The sequence below is a fragment of the Bombina bombina genome, chromosome 1 (assembly GCF_027579735.1).
Source record: "Bombina bombina isolate aBomBom1 chromosome 1, aBomBom1.pri, whole genome shotgun sequence".
Classification (NCBI taxonomy): Eukaryota; Metazoa; Chordata; class Amphibia; order Anura; family Bombinatoridae; genus Bombina; species Bombina bombina.
Window position 1 is genome coordinate 355,524,916 of NC_069499.1, and position 20,120 is coordinate 355,545,035.

Consider the following 20,120-nt stretch of genomic DNA (forward strand, 5'->3'; position numbering starts at 1 on the left):
GGTATTAAAAATTCTTAAAAGTGACAGTGTATTTAAAACATTTCTACAACTTGGGGAAATTTTTTATTTAGTATTATGGACATTGTTTTGCCTATGCAATCCTGTGCTGCATGATTAGCTAGAACACTACAATTTAAAGATACATTTTTGCCCTCCGAGCCCAATGTCTCAGGATGATGCTGTTCAGGCAATGCCACCGCTTTCTCCTCAAACGTCCCAAGCCTCTATGGCGTCACATACAGTGCTCTGCAGTTACTCTCAGCCTCCAGGAGGAGTTTATTTGCCTGCAGATTTTGCTGCACAGGTATCTTCTGCGGTATCTGAGGTATTATCTGCTTTTCCTATGCTTGGAAAACGCAAGAGAAAATTTAGACATTCAGATAGTAAGGTTTCTGTTCCACACCTACTGCTACACAGGTTGCCCTCCCTCGTAAATCTGATGAGGAGGATACGCCGGTAGCCTCTGAGGGTGAAATCTCAGATTCGGACAGTATTATTCCTTCTTCTGATATTTAAGAAGTAAACTTCAGATTTAAAGGGACATTGAACCCAAATTTTTTCTTTCATGATTCAGATAGAGCATGCAATTTTAAGCAACTTTCTAATTTACTCCTATTATCAATTTTTCTTTGTTCTTTTGCTATCTTTATTTGAAAAAGACATTTAAGCTTTTTTTTGGTTCAGGACTCTGGACAGCAGTTTTTTATTGTTGGATGAATTTATCCACCAATCAGCAAAGACAACCAGGGTTGTTCACATTTCAAATAAAGATACCAAGAGAATGAAGACAATTTGATAATAGGAGTAAAATAGAAAGTTGCTTAAAATGTCATGCTCTATCTGAATCACGAAATAATTTTTTTTGGGTACGGTTAGAGGTATTGGCTACTTTGGACGACTCTATAGAGGATACAGTCGTATGCAAATTCCATGATTTTCATTTATAAATAATTGAGTGTTTGGATCAGCAATTTCATTTCAAATAACTGAAGGACACAGTAATATTTCAGTAGTGAAATGAGGTTTATTAGATTAACAGATAATGTGCAATATGCATCAAAACGAAATTAGACAGGTGCATACATTTGGGCACCCTTGTCATTTTGTTGATTTGAATACCTGTAACTACCTAGCACTGATTAATTGGAACACACAATTGGTTTGGTGAGCCCATTAAGCCTTGAACTTCATAGACAGGAACATGCAATCACGAGAAAAGGTATTTAAGGTGTCCAATTGCAAGTTGTTGTTCTCTTTGACTCTCCTTTGAAGAGTGGCAACATGGGGGCCTCAAAACAACTCTCAAATTACCTGAAAACAAAGATTGTTCAACATTATGGTTTAGGGGAAGGCTGCTAAAAGCTATCACAGAGAGTAAAATGTCGGAGAGGAAGAGGCAAAGAATGGTGAGAACGGTCAAAAACAGCCCACAGACCACCTCCAAAGACCTACATTATCATCTTGCTGCAGATGCTGTCACTGTGCATCGTCAACAATTCAGCGCACTTTGCACAAGGAGAAGCTGTATGGGAGAGTGATGCGGAAGAAGCCTTTTATGCACACACACACCAAAAACAGAGTGGCTTGAGGTATGCAAATGCAAATTTAGACAAGCCAGCTTCATTTTTGAAGAAGGTGCTGTGGATTGATGAAACAAAGATTGCGTTATTTAGTCATAACAAGGGACATATGCATCGCGGCAAAATAACACAATGTTCCAAGACAAACACTTGCTACCCACAGTAAAATTTGGTGGATGTTCCATCATGCTGATGTTACCTCAAAGTCCAAGTTTCTGGCGCTTGCTTACAAGGGAAAGACTTTGTTCGGACCTGGTTTGGCAGAAATAATTTCTGATATTACGGGTGGAAAAGGGTCTCAAAGGACGTCAAAGTAATTTTCGTTCCTTTCGTAACTTCAAAGAGGTTTCTCTCCCTATTCCAAGCAGGAGCAGTACAAATCTTTTTGGAAGCCCAATCAGTCTTGGAATGAGGGGAAGCAATCAAAGAAACCCTCAGCTGAGTCTAAGTCAGCATGAAGAGTCGGCCCTTGGTCGGGGTTCAGATCAAGTGGGGGTCAGACTTTCCCTGTTTTGTCAAGCGTGGAGACGAGATGTTCCAGATCATTAGGCTGTGGACATAGTATTTCAGGGTTACAAAACACTCAAAACTTTCCCTCCCAGAGGCAGATTCCACCTCTCAAGATTATCTGCAGATCAGGTAAAAAGAGAGGCATTCTTGAACTGCATTCAGGACCTTTCCTCCCTGGGAGGGATTGTTTCAGTTCCAGTAAGGGAACAGGGTCTAAGATTCTATTCAAATCTGTTTGTGGTTCCCAAAAAAAGAGGGAACTTTTTTTTCATTTTTTTTTTAACTTATTTTATTAATTTAAAGGTAATACAACAGAGCAAAATAATATTTATATTTACATTCTAGTCAGCATTAAATAAAATGAAAATAGAACAGAGACAGGTGCATACAAAATCATGATAATATAACACATTTATCAAAACATATTACTTTATATATGCATCATCTCTTCATGCATACATCTTGAAGCCATTTAATCAATTTCAAAAATTTAACAGAGGCCGAATAGGTACAGTCTAAGGAGAGGGGAACAAAATAAAAATCCACCGACCAACACCCCTCCCCCCTCTCACACCCCCAGCTCCAAATTTTACCACAAAAAATAACAGGATTACTAATACAAGTTAGATTCCAACCCAGCTTCGAGGAAACTGGCCTGCTATTATAGTGTGGATACCAATTGTATCTAGAGATTCTCAGGTAGTGAGAAGATTAGATTTTTCCATTTATTGAAGAATTTCCCTAGATGTAAATTAGATAAGTCTGATAGGACATACTGCTCTGACATATATTGTTTAATTAATACATTTTTACATGCCACAAACTTCCAGTCTTTAAGGATTAAATTCCTAGTTAAAAAAATAATCGTGTTAATTAAATTGTTTTCTTTATGTTTTTCTGAATATTTTACTAGAAAGAAGATATGTAAGATTTGTATATCAAACTCTACTAAAAGCTTCCACTTTAACCAGTAATTAAATTGAGTCCATAACTGAGCAATCTTTGGGCAAGATTAAAAATAACGAATAATATCTACGTGCTCTGCACTATATTTAGCACATATTTGTTTAGTTCCATACCATCTATTTAAATTGGCATTAGTTATATATGTCTTTCTAACCAACTTCAAGTGTGATTCTCTCCAGTTAGTAGGAACCCAAGATTTATTACTTATTTTAAAAGATTGTTTTATTTCCTCTATGGTCAAACTGGGGAACTCTTTATGACACTTATCCTTTATGGCCATCAAGTACTCTTCTTTCTGAAAAGAATTAATCATATTATAAACTATTGAAATTGACGTCTTGCCAATTTTATATAATTTAATTATACTATCTAAAGTCCCCAGAGACCAAGTCGGTTTATATTTTGTTTGTAGATTGTTAATGTAATGGCGAACCTGCAAAAAAGTCCTTTTTGGGAAGATCGTAATTTTTGGCTATATTTATAAATGAATTAACTGTCAAATCTTCTGATAGTAATTGTCTGATATATCTAAGACCTTTAGTTTTCCAGCGATGAAATACTGATTGTGTATGTCCAGGGTAAAATTCAGGATTTCCAGAAATACCAAGTACTTCCGTACAGAAAGGGTTGACATCTACTCTGAGACACAACAGCTGCCAAGCCTTTATTATATTTTTAAATATTGTCATAGTCAGAATTCTCTTAGGGATTCTGTTTATAGGACAATGTAGAAGCATTTCCAGATTAAATGGGGCAATTAAATTAGTTTCAATATGGTGAAATGTTACGTAATCTTGTACTGTTATCCAGTCTGGCTAGAATTGCTAGATTATAAGCTTCAATGTCTGGAAATGCCAGACCTGCGGTTACTTTATCGCATTGTAGTTTATCTAGAGCAATTCTTGACCTTTTCCTGTTCCAAATAAACAACATTTTTTAAAACATATAATGTCCTTTTTATGTAATAAGAGCGGGATATTTTGAAGCAAATATAACATTTTGGGGAAAATAATAGTTTTAATCAACATTATTCGGGCCGTCAAAAAGATAGGTAAGTTGGACTAAGTTAGCAATTTCCTTTTACATTCAGCAAATATTTTAGGATAGTTTAATTCATAGTGCTCATTCAAATTTTTGGATAGTGTGATTCCCAAATATTTAATTTGATGTTTCTTTAAAGGGGAGTTGGCCTTTAAAATCAGAGGGTTTATTTAACCATAATAATTCTGATTTCCCATGATTAATCGTATAGCCGGATATATCACCAAATAGCTGTATTTCGTTACTCACTTAAATATATCAATAAATCATCGGCATATAGTGACAACACCATTTTTGACCCCCCCCCCCCCCATGTGTATACCAGGCAAACAAGCTTGTAAGAGAATTGCAAAGGGTTCTATAAATAAATTAAAAAGTAACAGGGATAAGGGACATCCCTGATGCGTACCTCTTTGTAACAAAGTATTCTGACGTGGTCCCATTAACCACAACAGCAGACATTGGGTTATTGTATAAGACTGCTATTAGATTTATAATATCTTTAAACCCAAATTTGTCCAAAGTCTTGAGCAAATGGTCCCAACTGATAAAATCAAAAGCTTTTTCAGCATCAACTGATAAGATTGCCGCATCTAACATCCCACCTTAAGTTCTGTTTTTAACTCTATCCTGAATATATTCCATTATCAACATGGTTTTCCGTATATTTTTAACAGGATTGCTCCCTGGCATAAAGCCAGTTTGATTTTCATGGATAATATCCGATATGTATGGTTTTAAGCGATTAGCTATTATGGAGGTCAATAGCTTGTAATCAATATTAAGTAAGGATATTGGACGATATGAGGCAGGATTTTCTGGATCTTTATCTTTTTTAAGAATAAGTGAAATGTTGGATGCAGCAAAACCGGTCGAGAATTTATTGTACTGTAAAAAATAATTATTATATAAACCATGTAAAACTGGAGAAATTTGTTCTATTAATATTTTATAATATTCTGAGGGTAACCTATGAAGGCCTGGGGCTTTGTTTAACTTAAGGGTTTTTATTCCCTCCTCAATTTCTTTTAGTGTGATTGGACTATTGATAATCTCAATTGTCTCTTGTGATAATTTTGGTAGAGTAACTATTTGTTTTTTGCCTCCTGATTAACTGTGCCAGATGTGTACAAGTTTTTGAAAAATTCTAAAAAAGGTCTTATGAATCTCCTTATTTGTGGTATATCTATTTAGCGGACCTTCCTCTAAAACCTCCATAAAGTGCTCCAGTACGGGCATCTTCCTGTATCATATTTTGTTTTAAAAATAGATCTCTCTGATTTATATATTTATATATTTGTCCCAATTAACTTTGTTTGGATGAGCTATATATGTATTAAAACCATTCTTTAAGGAGCTAGAGAGCTGTTCCTCCTGCTGTTTATTTTTCTTTTTGGTCTTGCAAAGATATGCCTTTATCTCACCCCTCAAAACTGCTTTTCCACATTCCCAGAAAACTTCATGCTTATGTTTATATGTGGAATTAAGGTTTACATATTCTTGCCATCTGCTTTTAAGCCAATTTTGAAATTAACTATTTTGTGCTAAATGTTTTGGAAAGAATATATCGTTAGTAGGACATACATTTTTAAATCAATTCCTAAAGAAATTATAGCATGATCAGATATGACTATATCATGTATACTTGTACTTATTTTTCTGCCTTTCATTATATCAGCAATTAAGAACATGTCAATTCTGGAGAAGGTTTGGTGTGATTTAGAGACACATGTAAATGCTTTGGTATCTGGGTTTTGAAGTCTCCAAATATCTTGTGTCCCTGTTTTATGACATTTTTGCAAAATGCGTGTTTTCCTGTCTCAAAAAGAGGGAACTTTTCAACCCATTTTAGACCTAAAGTGCCTCTACAAGTTTCTCAGGGTACCGTCCTTCAAAATAGAAACCATTTGTTCCATTCTTCCTTTGGTCCAAGAGGGTCAGTTCATGACGACCATAGACCTAAAGGATGCGTATATCTTCATGTTCCCATCCACAGGGCTAATCACAAATTTCTGAGATTCGCCTTCCTAGACAAACACTTTCAGTTTTTGACTCTTCCGTTTGGGCTTGCCACAGCTCCCAGAATTTTCTCAAAGGTTCTGGGGGCTCTCTTGGCAGTGATCAGGTCTCTGGGAATTGCAGTGGTGCCATACCTGGACGACATATTGGTTCAGGCGCCATCTTTTCAACAAGTAAACTCTCATACAGAGATCTTGCTGTCTTGCCAGGGTTGGAAAGTGAATCTGGAAAAGAGCTCTCTTGTTCCAGGTACAAGGGTGTTTTTCTTAGGGACCATAATAGATTCCCTATCTATGAAATTTTTTCTGACGTAGGTCAGAAAATCCAAAATTCTCTCCTCTTGTCTCTCTCTTTAGTCTACTGTTCGGCCATCAGTGGCTCAATGTATTGAGATAAATGGTCTGATGGTCGCTTCCATGGACATCATTCCCTTTGCTCGATTCCATTTGCAATTATGCATGCGTTCCTTAGCCATGAAGAAGGTGGCACGGATTATTCAGTGGGCAGAAGCTCACAATTGTTGTCTATCTGCCATCCACATTTCTGGAGTGGACAACTGGGAAGCGGATTTCCTAAGCAGACAGACATTTCATCCCGGGGATTGGGCTCTCCATCCGGATGTGTTCTCCAGGTTAACCCTCAAATGGGGGGTGCCGGAGTTGGATCTGATGGCGTCTCGGCAGAACACCAAGCTTCCAAGGTACGGTTCAAAGTCAAGAGATCCTCAGGCCGCTCTGATAAATGCTCTGGCGGTTCCTTGGGATTTCGGTCTAGCATACCTGTTTCCTCCATTTGCGCTCCTTCCACGAGTTATTGCTCGTATCAAACAAGAGTGAGCATGGGTAATTCTAACAGCTCCTGCATGGTCTCGCAGGATCTGGTATGCAGACCTAGTGAAGATGTCTTCTCGGCCGCCTTGAAAGTTGCCTCTGAGGAAGGACCTTCTAACTCAGGGTCCATTCCTCCATCCAAATCTGGTTTCTCTGAAGCTGACTGCTTGGAGAATGAAAGTTTAGTTCTGTCTAAGCGTGCATTTTCTGAGTCAGTCATTAAGACCATGATCAAGGCTCGCAAAGGGGGTTAGACAGGTTTTTAAAAAAAAAATAAAAAAAAAATTCTTTAAAATTAGGTTTATGGTATGGCGTAAATACCTTTATTGGTGTGAATCTAAGGGCTACTCTTGGAGTAGGGTCAGGATTCTTAGAATTGTGTTATTTCTCCAGGAAGGTCTGGAGAAAGGGCTGTCAGTCAGTTCTCTAAAAAGGTCAGATTTCAGCATCATCTATTTTGTTACACAAGTGTCTGGCGGATGTGCCAGATGTTCAATCTTTTTGTCATGCCCTGGTCAGAATCAGGCCTTTGTTTAAACCTGTTGCTCTTCCTTGGAGCCTTAATTTTGTTCTTAAAGTTTTGCAGCAGGCTCCGTTTGAGCTTGTGCATTCCATAGATATTAAAGGGCCACTGTAAGTAAATATTTTCTATGCCTGTTACTAACTAACTACCCCAAATACGCTTTTTATCAATAGCATTTCGTTAACATATCTCTACCGTATATCAGAAATCTTGTCTGCAAATTTAATTGTTTTCCAAACCCACTCCGTGGGTGTCCTTTGCTCTGTACCAATCCGCTTACAATACCTAGGTTTCAAAATGGCGCTTTAAACACAAAGTTATTGGTTTAAGTATTTTGAACACGCAGTGCTGAAAATAGTGGGCAGGATAACGTGACATCATCGGCGAATAAAAGATATAACTTTTAGGGGGCGGAGCCAAGCCGTGCAGGAACATGGCCGTAGTCTAAGTTTGCTCCGTAGATACCTTATGTCTCAGCCTTATATAATATGCAGGTTTAACTTGTAAATACCCCTAAAAACCATTGGACGCTAACGATTGATGCCCTGCATACTTGTGCTACCACCTGAGAGGCCGACACAAATGCCTGTGGCTTCCGCACTCGCGGTCTGATTACAGCACCTTCACTACGGCACCTCCATAACTACCACCCGCTTTGCTGCCTTTGGTCCACTCTGGCTACCCTGGGGAGTTATACCCCACCCATGACCCAGACACACTACCTTCGGCTGCGATCCCTGTGTTGACCCGGCGGGGGGCCGCTCCTCCGGACTTGCGGGCCTGAAGCGCTCATAACGGCCCTCTACCCCACGTGGCCAGGCGGCCTATATCGTCACCGGAACAAATCCTCATAACTGCTCGCCGGACCACCATCGGGATCCAGGTGAAGTACCGGCCTTTTAGTGTGACACACCCCTGTCTTCTTCTGGGTTACACGTGGCTCACAATTAACCCCTTTCACCCGGGGCTGCATAGCTGGGGGGGCGCTCCGATCTGGGCCTTCACCAAACAACATATTAGATATAGAGAACGCTCCACCTGCCTGTCCCAGCTAGTGCCTAGATTACTCAAAACCCCCTCTGCACAGCTGCTCACTAACTTCTAGATACCATCTAATTAAAGACCTTGCTTACACTTAGTCATAAAAGGAGTCCACGGATCGCAGCTTAGTCTTCACTCCCAATAGGGAAGCATTTAAACCAGACCTACCGCACCTAGATTGAGGATTGTAGTCCCCCACCCCTGGGTCCTATCATCAAGCTACAACACCCTCTCATATGTCTAAGGGCAACACAATGACCCCCAAAAAAGGGAATAAAACAGACAAACCTGGGAAGCCCCATTCCCAAACCCCCTCAGTGTCTTCATTTTTTCAAACTCCAGATCCTACAGCCGCTGCTTCTAATGACACATCTGAGACCATGGACACACACAGATCCCCAGAAACCTCTAACATTCAACAAGACTCACTACAAGCCATACAGGCTAAACTTGCATCCCTCCCTTCTAAGTCAGATCTAGAGTCTCTTAAATCTTTTATAAGAGATGAAATGCGTGATCTAAAAAGAGACCTGAACGAGATGGGGGCCAGAATCGATTACCTAGAAGAAGGTCAAGAATCCTTAAACAACTTGGTCAGCTCTAACACACAACAGTTATCCATCCAAGACTCCATGATGCAATCACTACAAGACAAAGTGGAGGATCTAGATAACCGGGGACGCAGGAACAACCTGCGGATCCGAGGCATACCTGAGGAGGTACCTACTGAACAACTAAAAGACTATCTTATAGAGTTCTTCCAATACCTGCTCCCTAACTCTCCTCAATTGCCCAACGAAGACATCGACAGGGCTCACAGGGCGCTACGCCCCACTCCCAAACCTCCCCTGCCACCACGGGATGTTATAATTAGATTTTTACGCTTTACTGCAAAAGAGTCCTTATGGCAAGCGGCAAGAACACAACAATCTATAACCTTCCGGGGTCACTCACTACAGGTCTACCAAGATCTTAGTCCATACACAATACAAAGACGCAAAGAAATCAAATTTATAACTAGCACACTTCAAGAACACCACATAAAATATAGATGGGGCTTCCCATTCAGCTTAATAGTTAGTCACAATGGATCTCAACTCACCTACAAAGACTATAACGATCTCGACCTCCTATCAAGATCGCTGAATATTCCCTTCAATCCACCCAAAGAACCAATGCTCGCTGCTCCCTCAGCGACACCCGAACCGGGCCCTTCCAGACTAGAAGTGCAGAGGCCCCGGTGGTCCAAGGTGCAACCCAAGAGGAGGAAAACCGACACCACCCCAACCAGTTCCACTGCTAAGTGAACATTTCCTCAAGATATCTCCTTTTATCTGACTTATTCCCGCTATTTGTACTTTGCCTCCCCTGGACTACTTGGGCCGCTGCCCCAGATTTACCCATACTGCTTATCAGGCAGTGGTCTAGTTGCGAGGCCTGTATACACAGTGGTAATGTATAGATATGTATTGTGTGACAGTTGACAAGTGTAATTGTTTACTAGCTCTTTTCAATGTCTTCACTTAACAATGCTTACCTGTAAAGTTGGCCTATGTAGACTGTAGAGAAATACACCGGTTCTGACGCTGAGGGCGATATCAACGACCTCCATAGTCTATGGGGCATTTACATTCCTGGGGGTACCACACATAAATTTATACCTAACACTTGAATATCTGTACAACTACAGTTTGCCCTGTACCTAACTTCTTAAGTTTAATGACCCAAGGGACGCCCCAATTTTACTTATCGTATTATGCAGTTTTATACATGATGGCTCCATGCACCTATAAAGAAATGCTCCTTCAGCCCCAGTGAACAGATCAAGGTGCATGGTAGAAACAAAGCTCTACTACTTAAACACTGCAATACAATCCGTTATAAATTATAAGTTCCCATAGAGCTTAAGGTGACAACTATCTTTATGCTTAATTGTACACAAAGGAGATTTATTCAGCCAGTATCTTATACTGAGCCCTCAGGCTATAGGCTATTAATTTAAAAACTTGGTTTGAAGCACATATCTTGAAGTCTTAATAACGCCAAGCTCCTTACCCCCATATGTGTCAGGCCAACTCCACTGCCTATTACATCATAAGCATAACCCCCTACCAGAGGTAAAACTACTTAACATAAATTAGATTACTTCATTAGGCAACCATGGGTTAATTTAATCCCCTCTATGCAAGGGAATTTGCACCATTCTCCCTAGTTTATTATCCTGCTAACTATTGTACATCTATAACCTGAGAAACCGATAGGTATCGGTCTTACCCCCCTTAGCAAAGTGTATAGATCTCTCAATACACTGTTAAAAGTTTGTTATGCTTATGTTCTTTATTGTTTGTTTTTTCTTGTTCTGTTCTCAAAGTTTAATTGTTATGTATGTTATTTAGTTTATTTTTGTCCGGTCCGGGGTAAAGCACTCTCTCACACTATTAAGATCAGGGCATTGCTGATAGCCTGCGCAACCCCCCTTTTAAACTAATGGATAATACACAAACCCAAATTAAGCTTATCTCCCACAATGTCAAGGGCTTTAACAGCCCCCAAAAAAGGTCCATGGCCCTAAAGGATTATAAACGCAATAGAGGAGATATCCTTTTCATTCAAGAGACACACTTTAGGAGGGGTCGCGAACCCAAGTCTAGCCTGCAGAGGTATGGCGAGATATTTCTCTCTTCTCACATAACCAAACACAACGGAGTGGGAATCCTACTGGGCAGACATCTCCCATTCCAGACTTCTTCCATACACAAAGATAGCGAGGGGAGATATATTATCATAGTCGGCTCCCTATATCACAAACCCATAACATTGGTGAATTTATATGCCCCTAACGTCAACCCTGCTCCCTTCTTCAACACGCTTAGTAAGAAAATTTTGGAGGTGGCGAGGGGTAGCCTGATTCTGGGAGGAGATTTTAATTTAGCACTTCACCCACCCCTTGATTGCTCGACAGGTACATCTTCAGTTCCTAATAAAACCTTGAGACATATCAAACAATCCCTCTTTCAACTAACATTGCACGATACTTGGCGACTCCAACACCCCGACGTTAGGGACTACACGTTCTATTCCAATCCTCATCGACTTTACACTAGAATCGATTACATTTTTACAGACGTAACCAACTTGTCCCGTATTACGAAAACGGAAATTCACCCACTGACCTGGTCTGACCACGCAATGGTCAGCTGTCAATTTAGCTGGTCCCCCTCTTCTCCCTCTTCATCTAACTGGAAATTTGATGACTCCCTACTTAGAGACCCGGTGACCTATGCTCGGATACAAAAGACTCTAGTGGACTACTTTAGAGACAATGATACTACTGACGTTGATATCCATAGCATTTGGAACGCGCATAAATGCGTCCTCAGAGGTGAATTGATATCTCTTAAAGCCGCTAGGACGAAACAACAGCAGACGTATCTTAACTCTCTTCTAGTTGACCTCGCTAAACTTCAAGAAGCACACAAAACATTCCCTTCAAGCACCTCCCTCCTAGAAAGCATCACACATAAACGCCAACAGCTCAACCTCCTCCTAGGTACTCAGGCTAAACAAAAAGCCTTATTTCTAAGAAAGATATATTACGAGGGAGCGAACAAGCAGGGTAGAATGCTCGCTCACCAGCTTAAAAGAAGAACTAACAGACAATACATAATGGGTATCCGGGGAACTGATGGCTCTACTAGACACACGACCTCCGACATCTCTTTAGCTTTCAAAGACTATTATGATAACCTCTACAATATCAGACGTGACAGAGACCCCCCTTCTCAAGTAGACATTAATGACTACCTCTCCAACCTAAACCTCCCAAAACTAACTAACGAACAGAGAGACGAATTAGATAATCCGTTCACTGAAGAGGAAATCCTTGGAGTTATAGCCTCTCTCCCCCCAGGCAAGGCCCCAGGCCCTGACGGGTTCGGAAACTCGTACTACACCCAATTTAAGGAAGTGCTTTCCCCATACCTTCTCAGATATTTCTGTAGTGTGGACGGAGACAAAGACTTCCCCCCTTCCTCTCTCCGGGCCCATATCTCGGTCATCCCCAAACCAAACAGATCCCCAGATATAGTATCGAACTATCGCCCGATCTCACTAATTAACTCAGACTTAAAGATTTTTGCGAAAATCATCGCTAACCGTGTAAACCGATTCCTCCCTCATCTCATTCACAACGATCAAGTTGGTTTTGTCCCAGGCCGCGAGGCGAGGGACAATACCATCCGAAACATACAATTAATCTGGCATATCTCCAAAAATAAAATCCCAGCGGTATTAGTCTCCACGGACGCGGAAAAGGCTTTTGACCGGGTCAACTGGTCTTTCCTCCGATCGTCTCTTGAAGCCTTTGGTTTCGGTTCAACCACATTGAAGAGGATATTTTCCTTATATAATTCCCCGAGCGCTAGCATCACACTTAACGGTTCCCTATCCCCCCCAATACCAATACGGAATGGCACACGTCAGGGCTGCCCCCTCTCGCCCCTGCTGTTTGCACTGTTCATTGAAACATTGGCCTCTAAAATCAGAAACAACACAAATATAACTGGAATATCTATAGATCAGGACACTTATAAACTGTCCTTGTTCGCGGACGACATCCTATTCACCCTTATCAACCCCGAAACCTCGATCCCCGCTCTCCTATCGGAACTCTCTACTTTCCAAAACTTAGCAGACTTTCTCATAAATTACAACAAGTCTGAGATCCTAGACATTGGCCTCCTGCCCAGCTCGGTGGAGCTCATCAAACGGGAGTGCCCACTCAGATGGTGTAGCGGCACCTTGAAATACCTAGGCATCTATCTCTCTCGCTCATTTGATGCTCTATTCCGTGATAACTTTATCCCTCTCAAAACCACAATAATGCGTGATCTATCCTCCTGGAAGGCAAAAAAGCTATCTTGGTGGGGCCGGATAAATACTATAAAGATGAATATCTTCCCTAGACTACTTTATATCATGGGGGCTCTCCCAATCCCCGTACACCCTAATTATATTTCTCAAATACAAAACCTGTTTGGCACATTCATCTGGAATAACAAACCACCAAGAATCAATAAAAACACAATGTTTCTATTGAAGCCACAAGGGGGGCTAAGTGTACCCAACCTTGTCGAGTATAGAAATGCCATTTTCCTACAGAGGATCCTTGACTGGAGAGTGGGGGCATCACAGAGACGGTGGGTTCGCTTAGAAAGACAGTTGTCCCCTGACACCCCTCTCCCGAGCCTTTGCTGGCGCCCAGACCTTAACGCGACAATTAGACGACTTTCTAACCCAATTATTAGGGAGACTGCACTGATATGGAACCTGACAAACACACGCCACCCGCTCCTTTCGTCTATCCCGGGCCCCTTGACGTCCTTAACACATAATCCGGAGTTCTCCCTGACGTACCCGCACGAACCGCTAACCCTAGATATATCAATAAAAGATATCTCTGCTTTCGACATAACTATCAACGAGGTTTTGTGCATGCAAACACAGCTAATAGAAAAGGGATTTGACTGGGCAAAAAACTGGTTCTCTTACAGACGTTTACACAACTACATCTCTACCCACAGTTACAAAAATAATTTAACCCGCACTCCCACTAACTTAGAGAAATTATACCTGATCAACACACCAATTAGGCATTCTCTATCTACGATATATAAAATTCTTCTTCAACCCCCTCCAGGTAATCTCCCCCACTCCATCGAGATGTGGGAGAGAGAACTGGGAAAAATAATTCTTCCACATGCCGCAGTCAACATATTCTTAAACACAAAAAGATCATCTATTTCTTCATCTATACTGGAGACTAACTATAAAATCCTACACTGCTGGTACCTAACTCCCCGCAGACTCCACCGCCTGTTCTCATCCACAGGCGACAGGTGCTGGAGATGCGGACATGTGGGCAGCGGGATGGGCCACATGTGGTGGTGGTGTTCACGTTTAAACCACTACTGGTATGAGGTCATACATGAAGTTGAAATAATCTTTCAAATCTCGATCCCACCTGACCCCCTGATTTGGCTTCTAAATAAATCTACTAAATTGCCCTGTAGGTCCCTACTTCCTCTTTTTCGCATCTTTACGAACAACGTAAAGCTGTTAATAGCTAAAATGTGGAAGTCAAGAGATATTCCTACACTAACTAACTGGCGCGATAAAGTATCAGAACTGCTAGAGCTTGAGGAATACTCCGCTTATAAGAAAGGTACTACCGATAACTTTACGGCCCTACAATTTATCTGGGATGAATACAAACGAAATATTAATGACTAGCACTGCCATACCAGAACCTACCCTTCTCTAGCTGTGCCTCCCCAGGTCCGGACACCGTTTTTATTTAACGATTAGTTATTTTTTAACTTTACTTTTATTTTATTTTATTTCATTCTTACTTTGTCTTACATTGGTAAAATTTGTCATGATTTGTTATTCCTTCCTCCTTCTAAGTTTACGATTCCTTGTTCGTTCTTGGCCCCTTCTGCTCCATGCAACGGAGGGGTATGAACCATAGAGGAGGACAGTCTGTATAGATCTTGTGAAACACGCAACGTATGATTTTGTATCGTCTTCTTTTTCTTTTGTGACACTCCCTGTTCATCTATCAATAAAAAGAATTGAACTAAAAGATATAACTTTTAGAACGTTATGAAACTTCGTTTTGGAGAAAATATAGGTCAGTAGGTTTTAATTAATGTTTATTAACTTTAATATGTTAGTTGTTTAGCTTAAAAATTATAACAGAAAGTAATCCTTTAAGATGCTATCTTGGAAGGTTTTGTTTCTTATGGCCATCTCTTCTGCTCGGAGAGTTTCGGAAGTCTCGGCTTTACAGTGTGATTCGCCTTACCTTATCTTTCATGCGGATTTAATTAAGACAGTTATTTTTTACTAAACCTCAGGCACCTTTACACCTTTGTGTTATTCTTTTTCCACAGTCGAATAACTGGGGATTATGGGTAGGGGAGTGACACTTTACTGTGGTGCTCTTTGCCTCCTCCTGCTGGCCAGGAGTGATATTCCCACTAGTAATTAAATGATGTTGTGGACTTTCCATAGCCGAAAAGAAAGAAATTTATCAGGTAAGCATAAATTTAGTTTTTTTTACAATAACAATTTTTGAGTAGACTGTCCCTTTAACTTTCCAGAGCTAAATTACTTGAAAAGGGGGCAAAATAAATGATGAATATGTACTGCAAAATTGTTTCATTATGCAAAACTTAAGATTTTATTTAAAAATCTCAGGGTCATAAAGGAATATTAAAGTGATTCAGTTCTGGGTATTGTATACATATTGACTATCATCTAGGTATTGAGTAATAACAGTTTCTCTTTCAGGCCTTTATATGAAGAAGTATATATGATCACTTAAACATGCATTCTTACCTCTCTGGAAAAAAACGAGAAAGTAGAGAAATTCAGGACAGCTTGTGTTTTGTGTCCCTACCTGGCTGAGTAGGAGAGGCCTGTGGCAGATGCAGAGAGACAAAATGATGGAGATAAGGAATATGCAAACAAGACTAAATGAGGAGCAACAGAAACATTTTATTTAAGGGAGGAAGAAGCAACATTAAGATAGATGCTTGCCACAGGGTAACTGAGCCCTCTCTCCTTCACCTTGCCCAAGCATCTATCTTAATTAAACCACTAGTACAAGCAGTACATCATGCCAGTCCCTTTTATCCCCCAGCAGACATGCCAAGCTATAATAGTGGTTTAATGCTCGATAAACTGACCTAGGGGAAAACTGTTCTCTCTTCCCCGTTATATGAAGTAGTAGGAAGTAGATGAAAAACAAATGTCAGCTGTTTAACAGAGTAAAAAATGGTCATATATTTAAGATAGTCTGGTACTTTTTCACAATGCGTTATGGTAGGCAAAAAGAAATGAGATGAAGAATTACAGAGAATGGGCAGATAACAGAATTCACTTACCAAATCAAGTGCTGTGATGTGATGCTCTCTTCAGGGTTGTAAATGAGGCTGCTACGGTATTTTGGCGGTAATTCTGACAAGGTTTCTGAAATGTGTAAAATTATATTAAACCTCTAAAAAGCACAGTAACCTGACAATCCAGATACACGTAATGCGCTTTCTCAAACAGTGCTGACTCATATCTACATTTGTTTTTTATAGTTAAGTTGTTAACAAATGTTTGCATCTTTGTAATATTTTATTTATTGTTAAATGCATTAGCCCTCAACCAAGTTTTCTGTATCACAGGAATCTGCTCATGCACAGTAATTTATTATATGAGTAATGTAATATTTTTAGTAGGTGAAGAAGCAGCATTGACCAGGTGCTCAGTTATGTATCAAAAACATTAAAGGGACAGTATAACAGGCAGGCTTTATGTCAAATTAGTTCCTGTGCCCCATCCAATAGGTAAGCGGTTCCGCCCATTTCATTTTAATATTCATAGCCAGGCTGGCAGAAGCCGATTTTTCTTACGTGATTCAGATAGAGCATGCAATTTTAAGCATCTTTCTAATTTACTATTATCAAATTTTCTTCGCTCTCTTGCTATCTTTATTTGAAAAAGAAGGCATCTAAGCTAAGGAGCTAGCCAATGTATCCACCAATCAGCAAGAACAACCCAGGTTGTTCAGCAAAAATGGGGTGGCATCTAAACTTACATTCTTGCTTTTCAAAAAAGGAAACCAAGAGAATAAAGAAAATTTGATAATAGGAGTTAATTAGAAAGTTGCTTAAAATGGCATGCTCTGTCTGAATCACAGAAGAAAACATTAGGGTTCAGTGTCCGTTTAAGGCCGGAGTCACTTTTGTGTGGTAGATGTCTCCTGAGAGTAATGCTGAGGGGGAGTCGGGCTAGCTATGTAAATCTTCAGCGCTTTGCTGCGCCATGAACACAGATGACTACTTCACAATATAGATGTCAGCTTTGCCTTTGGTGACGTGCTACAGAATAGGCAGAGGAACCAAGATGCACATGCGTTAATCAGAAAAAGATGGTAAATGCGCATGTGGGCCACCATGATGTTTCTACCTAGGTAAAACATCTTTATATGGTCTACATAATGAGGGAAAAAAAACTAAATTTATACTTACCTGATAAATTTCTTTCTTTCCGGTTATGGTGAGTCCACTGGATCATCAATTACTGTTGGGAATATCACTCCTGGCAAGCAGGAGGAGCCAAAGAGCACCACAGCTAAGCTGTTAAGGATCACTCCCCTTCCCACAATCCCCAGTCATTCGACTGAAGGAAAATTGAGAAAAAGGAATAACACAAGGTGTAAAGGTGCCTTAGGTTAAAGTTAAAAATAACTCTCTTAAAATAAAGGGCGGGGCCGTGGACTCACCAAATCCAGAAAGAAAGAAATTTATCAGGTAAACATAATTATTTTTTTGTTTCCTAAGATATGGTGAGTCCATTGGATTATCAATAACTGTTGGGAACCAATAGCCAAGCCAGAGGACGTAGATGATTAGGGAGGCACAAAACAGGGAACCTAAACAGAAGGCACCACCGCTTGAAGAACCTTTCTCCGAAAGAAATCCTCAGCCGAAGGCAAAAGTATCGAATTTTGAAAAAGTATGAAGAGAAAACCAAGTCGCCGCTTTGCAAATCTGTTCCACAGAAGCTTCATTCTTGAGAGCCCAAGAAGAAGAAAGAGCCCTAGTGGAATGAGCCGTAATTCTCTCAGGAGGCTGCTGTCCTACAGTCTCATACGCCAAACGAATTACAGAAGACTGGCGAAAATCCTTATTCGCCTGTAGATAAAACTTCAGAGCACGCACAACATCCAGGTTGTGTAACAGGATTAGGACATAGAGAAGGAACAACAATTTCCTGATTAATATTTCTATCTGAAACAACTTCAGGAAGAAAACCTAACTTAATACAAAGAACGACCTTTTCATCATTAAAGATAAGATAAGGAGAATCATACTGCAAAGCTGAGAGTTCCGAGACTTTCTGAGCAGAATAAATAGCAACAAGAAACAAAACCTTCCAAGATAACAACTTTATATATATGGAATGCATAGGCTCAAACAGAGCCTGCTGCAAAACTTTAAGAACACGGTTAAGGCTCCAAGGAGAAGAACCCGACTTAAACATAGGCCTGATTCTGATCAGTGCCTGACAAAAGGATTGCACGTCTGGCAAATTTGCCTGACAAATGGATTGCACGTCTGGCAAATCCGCCAGACGCTTATGTAGCAAAATAGACAAGGCAGAGATCTGACCCTTCCGAGTACTTGCTGACAAACCCTTCTCCAGACCTTCATGGAGAAAAGACAAAATCCTAGGAATCCTGACCCTACTCCAGGAGTAACCCTTGGATTCACACCAATAGAGATATTTACATAGAAACATAGAATTTGTTGGTAGATAAGAACCAAAAAGGCCCATCAAGTCTACCCATATTACATGTTACTTTTTCCACTTTTACAAGTGTCTTTGTGTTTACCACCTCAAATGGAAGTTTATTCCATGAATCCACCACCCTTTCTGTAAAAAAAATGCTTCCTCAAACTTCTCCTGAATCTACTACCCTGTTTTTTGTGAAAAATGCTTTCAGCTTCTATTTTATTAAGTCCCGTCATATATTTGAAGGTTTCTATCATGTCGCATCTTTCTAAATCTTCCTAGTAACAGGCTTGCGAGCCTGAATCATGGTCTCAATGACCGACTCAGAAAACCCACGATTAGCCAGAATTAAGCGTTCAATCTCCAAGCAGTCAGCTTCAGAGAAACAAGATTTGGATGAAGGAAGGGACCCTGAAGTAGAAGGTCCTTCCTCAGAGGTAGTCTCCGAGTTGTAAAAGACATCTCCACAAAGTCTGCATACCAGATCCTGCGAGGCCACGCAGGAGCTATGAGAATCACAGATGCTCTCTCCTGCTTGATACGAGCAATGACTTGTGGGAGGAGAAAGAATGGAGGAAACAGGTATGCTATCCTGAAGTTCCATGGGACCGCCAGCGCATCTACCAGAGCGGCCTGTGGATCCCTTGGCCTCGAACCGTACCTCGGGATCTTGGCATTCTGCCGAGACGCCATCAGATCCAACTCCGGCACCCCCCATTTGAGAGTCAACACCTCTGGATGAAGCTCCCGCTCCCCAGGATGAAAAGTCTGTCTGCTCAGAAAATCCGCTTCCTAGTTGTCCACTCCTGGAATGTGGATGGCAGATAGACAGCAATTGTGAGCTTCCGCCAACTGAATAATCCGAGCCAACTTCTTCATGGCTAAGGAACTCCGAGTTCCTCCTTGGTGGTTGATGTAAGTCATTGAGGTTATGTTGTCTGACTGATGCTTTACTAGCCAAACGAGAGGTGTTCTGGATCTTTCAGCTTAAGACCAGAATACCTCTAGGCTTGAATTCCAGATATGATCTAATTCATTTTTGGGAATGACCCCCTACCATCAGTTTAGTACTTGTATTATACCACATTATCAGTTTTGGGTACTCCTATATTTCGGGTTTATAAATTTGGCCCTGAATTAAATTATATATATTTTGGGCCATCCTTTGAGTCTTTACTGTATCTACTGTATTTGGTATATGCTCTCTTAGGAGCCTCTATTTGCCCACCCTATCCCCTTAATCTCCACGGTGTCTATTGT

At 40.5% G+C, this 20,120-nt stretch overlaps 1 protein-coding gene across 3 annotated transcripts in view; it reads right to left on the reverse strand.

Annotated features, from left to right (window-relative positions):
* The window catches only part of STK11IP (serine/threonine kinase 11 interacting protein), a 338,389-nt gene that overhangs the window by 63,307 nt on the left and 254,962 nt on the right, over window positions 1-20,120 (reverse strand). For all 3 annotated transcript variants that reach the window (XM_053698220.1, XM_053698219.1, XM_053698221.1), the window contains exons 22-23: window positions 16,460-16,544; window positions 15,912-15,991 (exon numbers count right to left, since the gene is read on the reverse strand). In XM_053698220.1, the coding sequence (XP_053554195.1) occupies window positions 15,912-15,991; window positions 16,460-16,544 (165 nt within the window). The remainder of the gene's footprint in view (window positions 1-15,911; window positions 15,992-16,459; window positions 16,545-20,120) is intronic.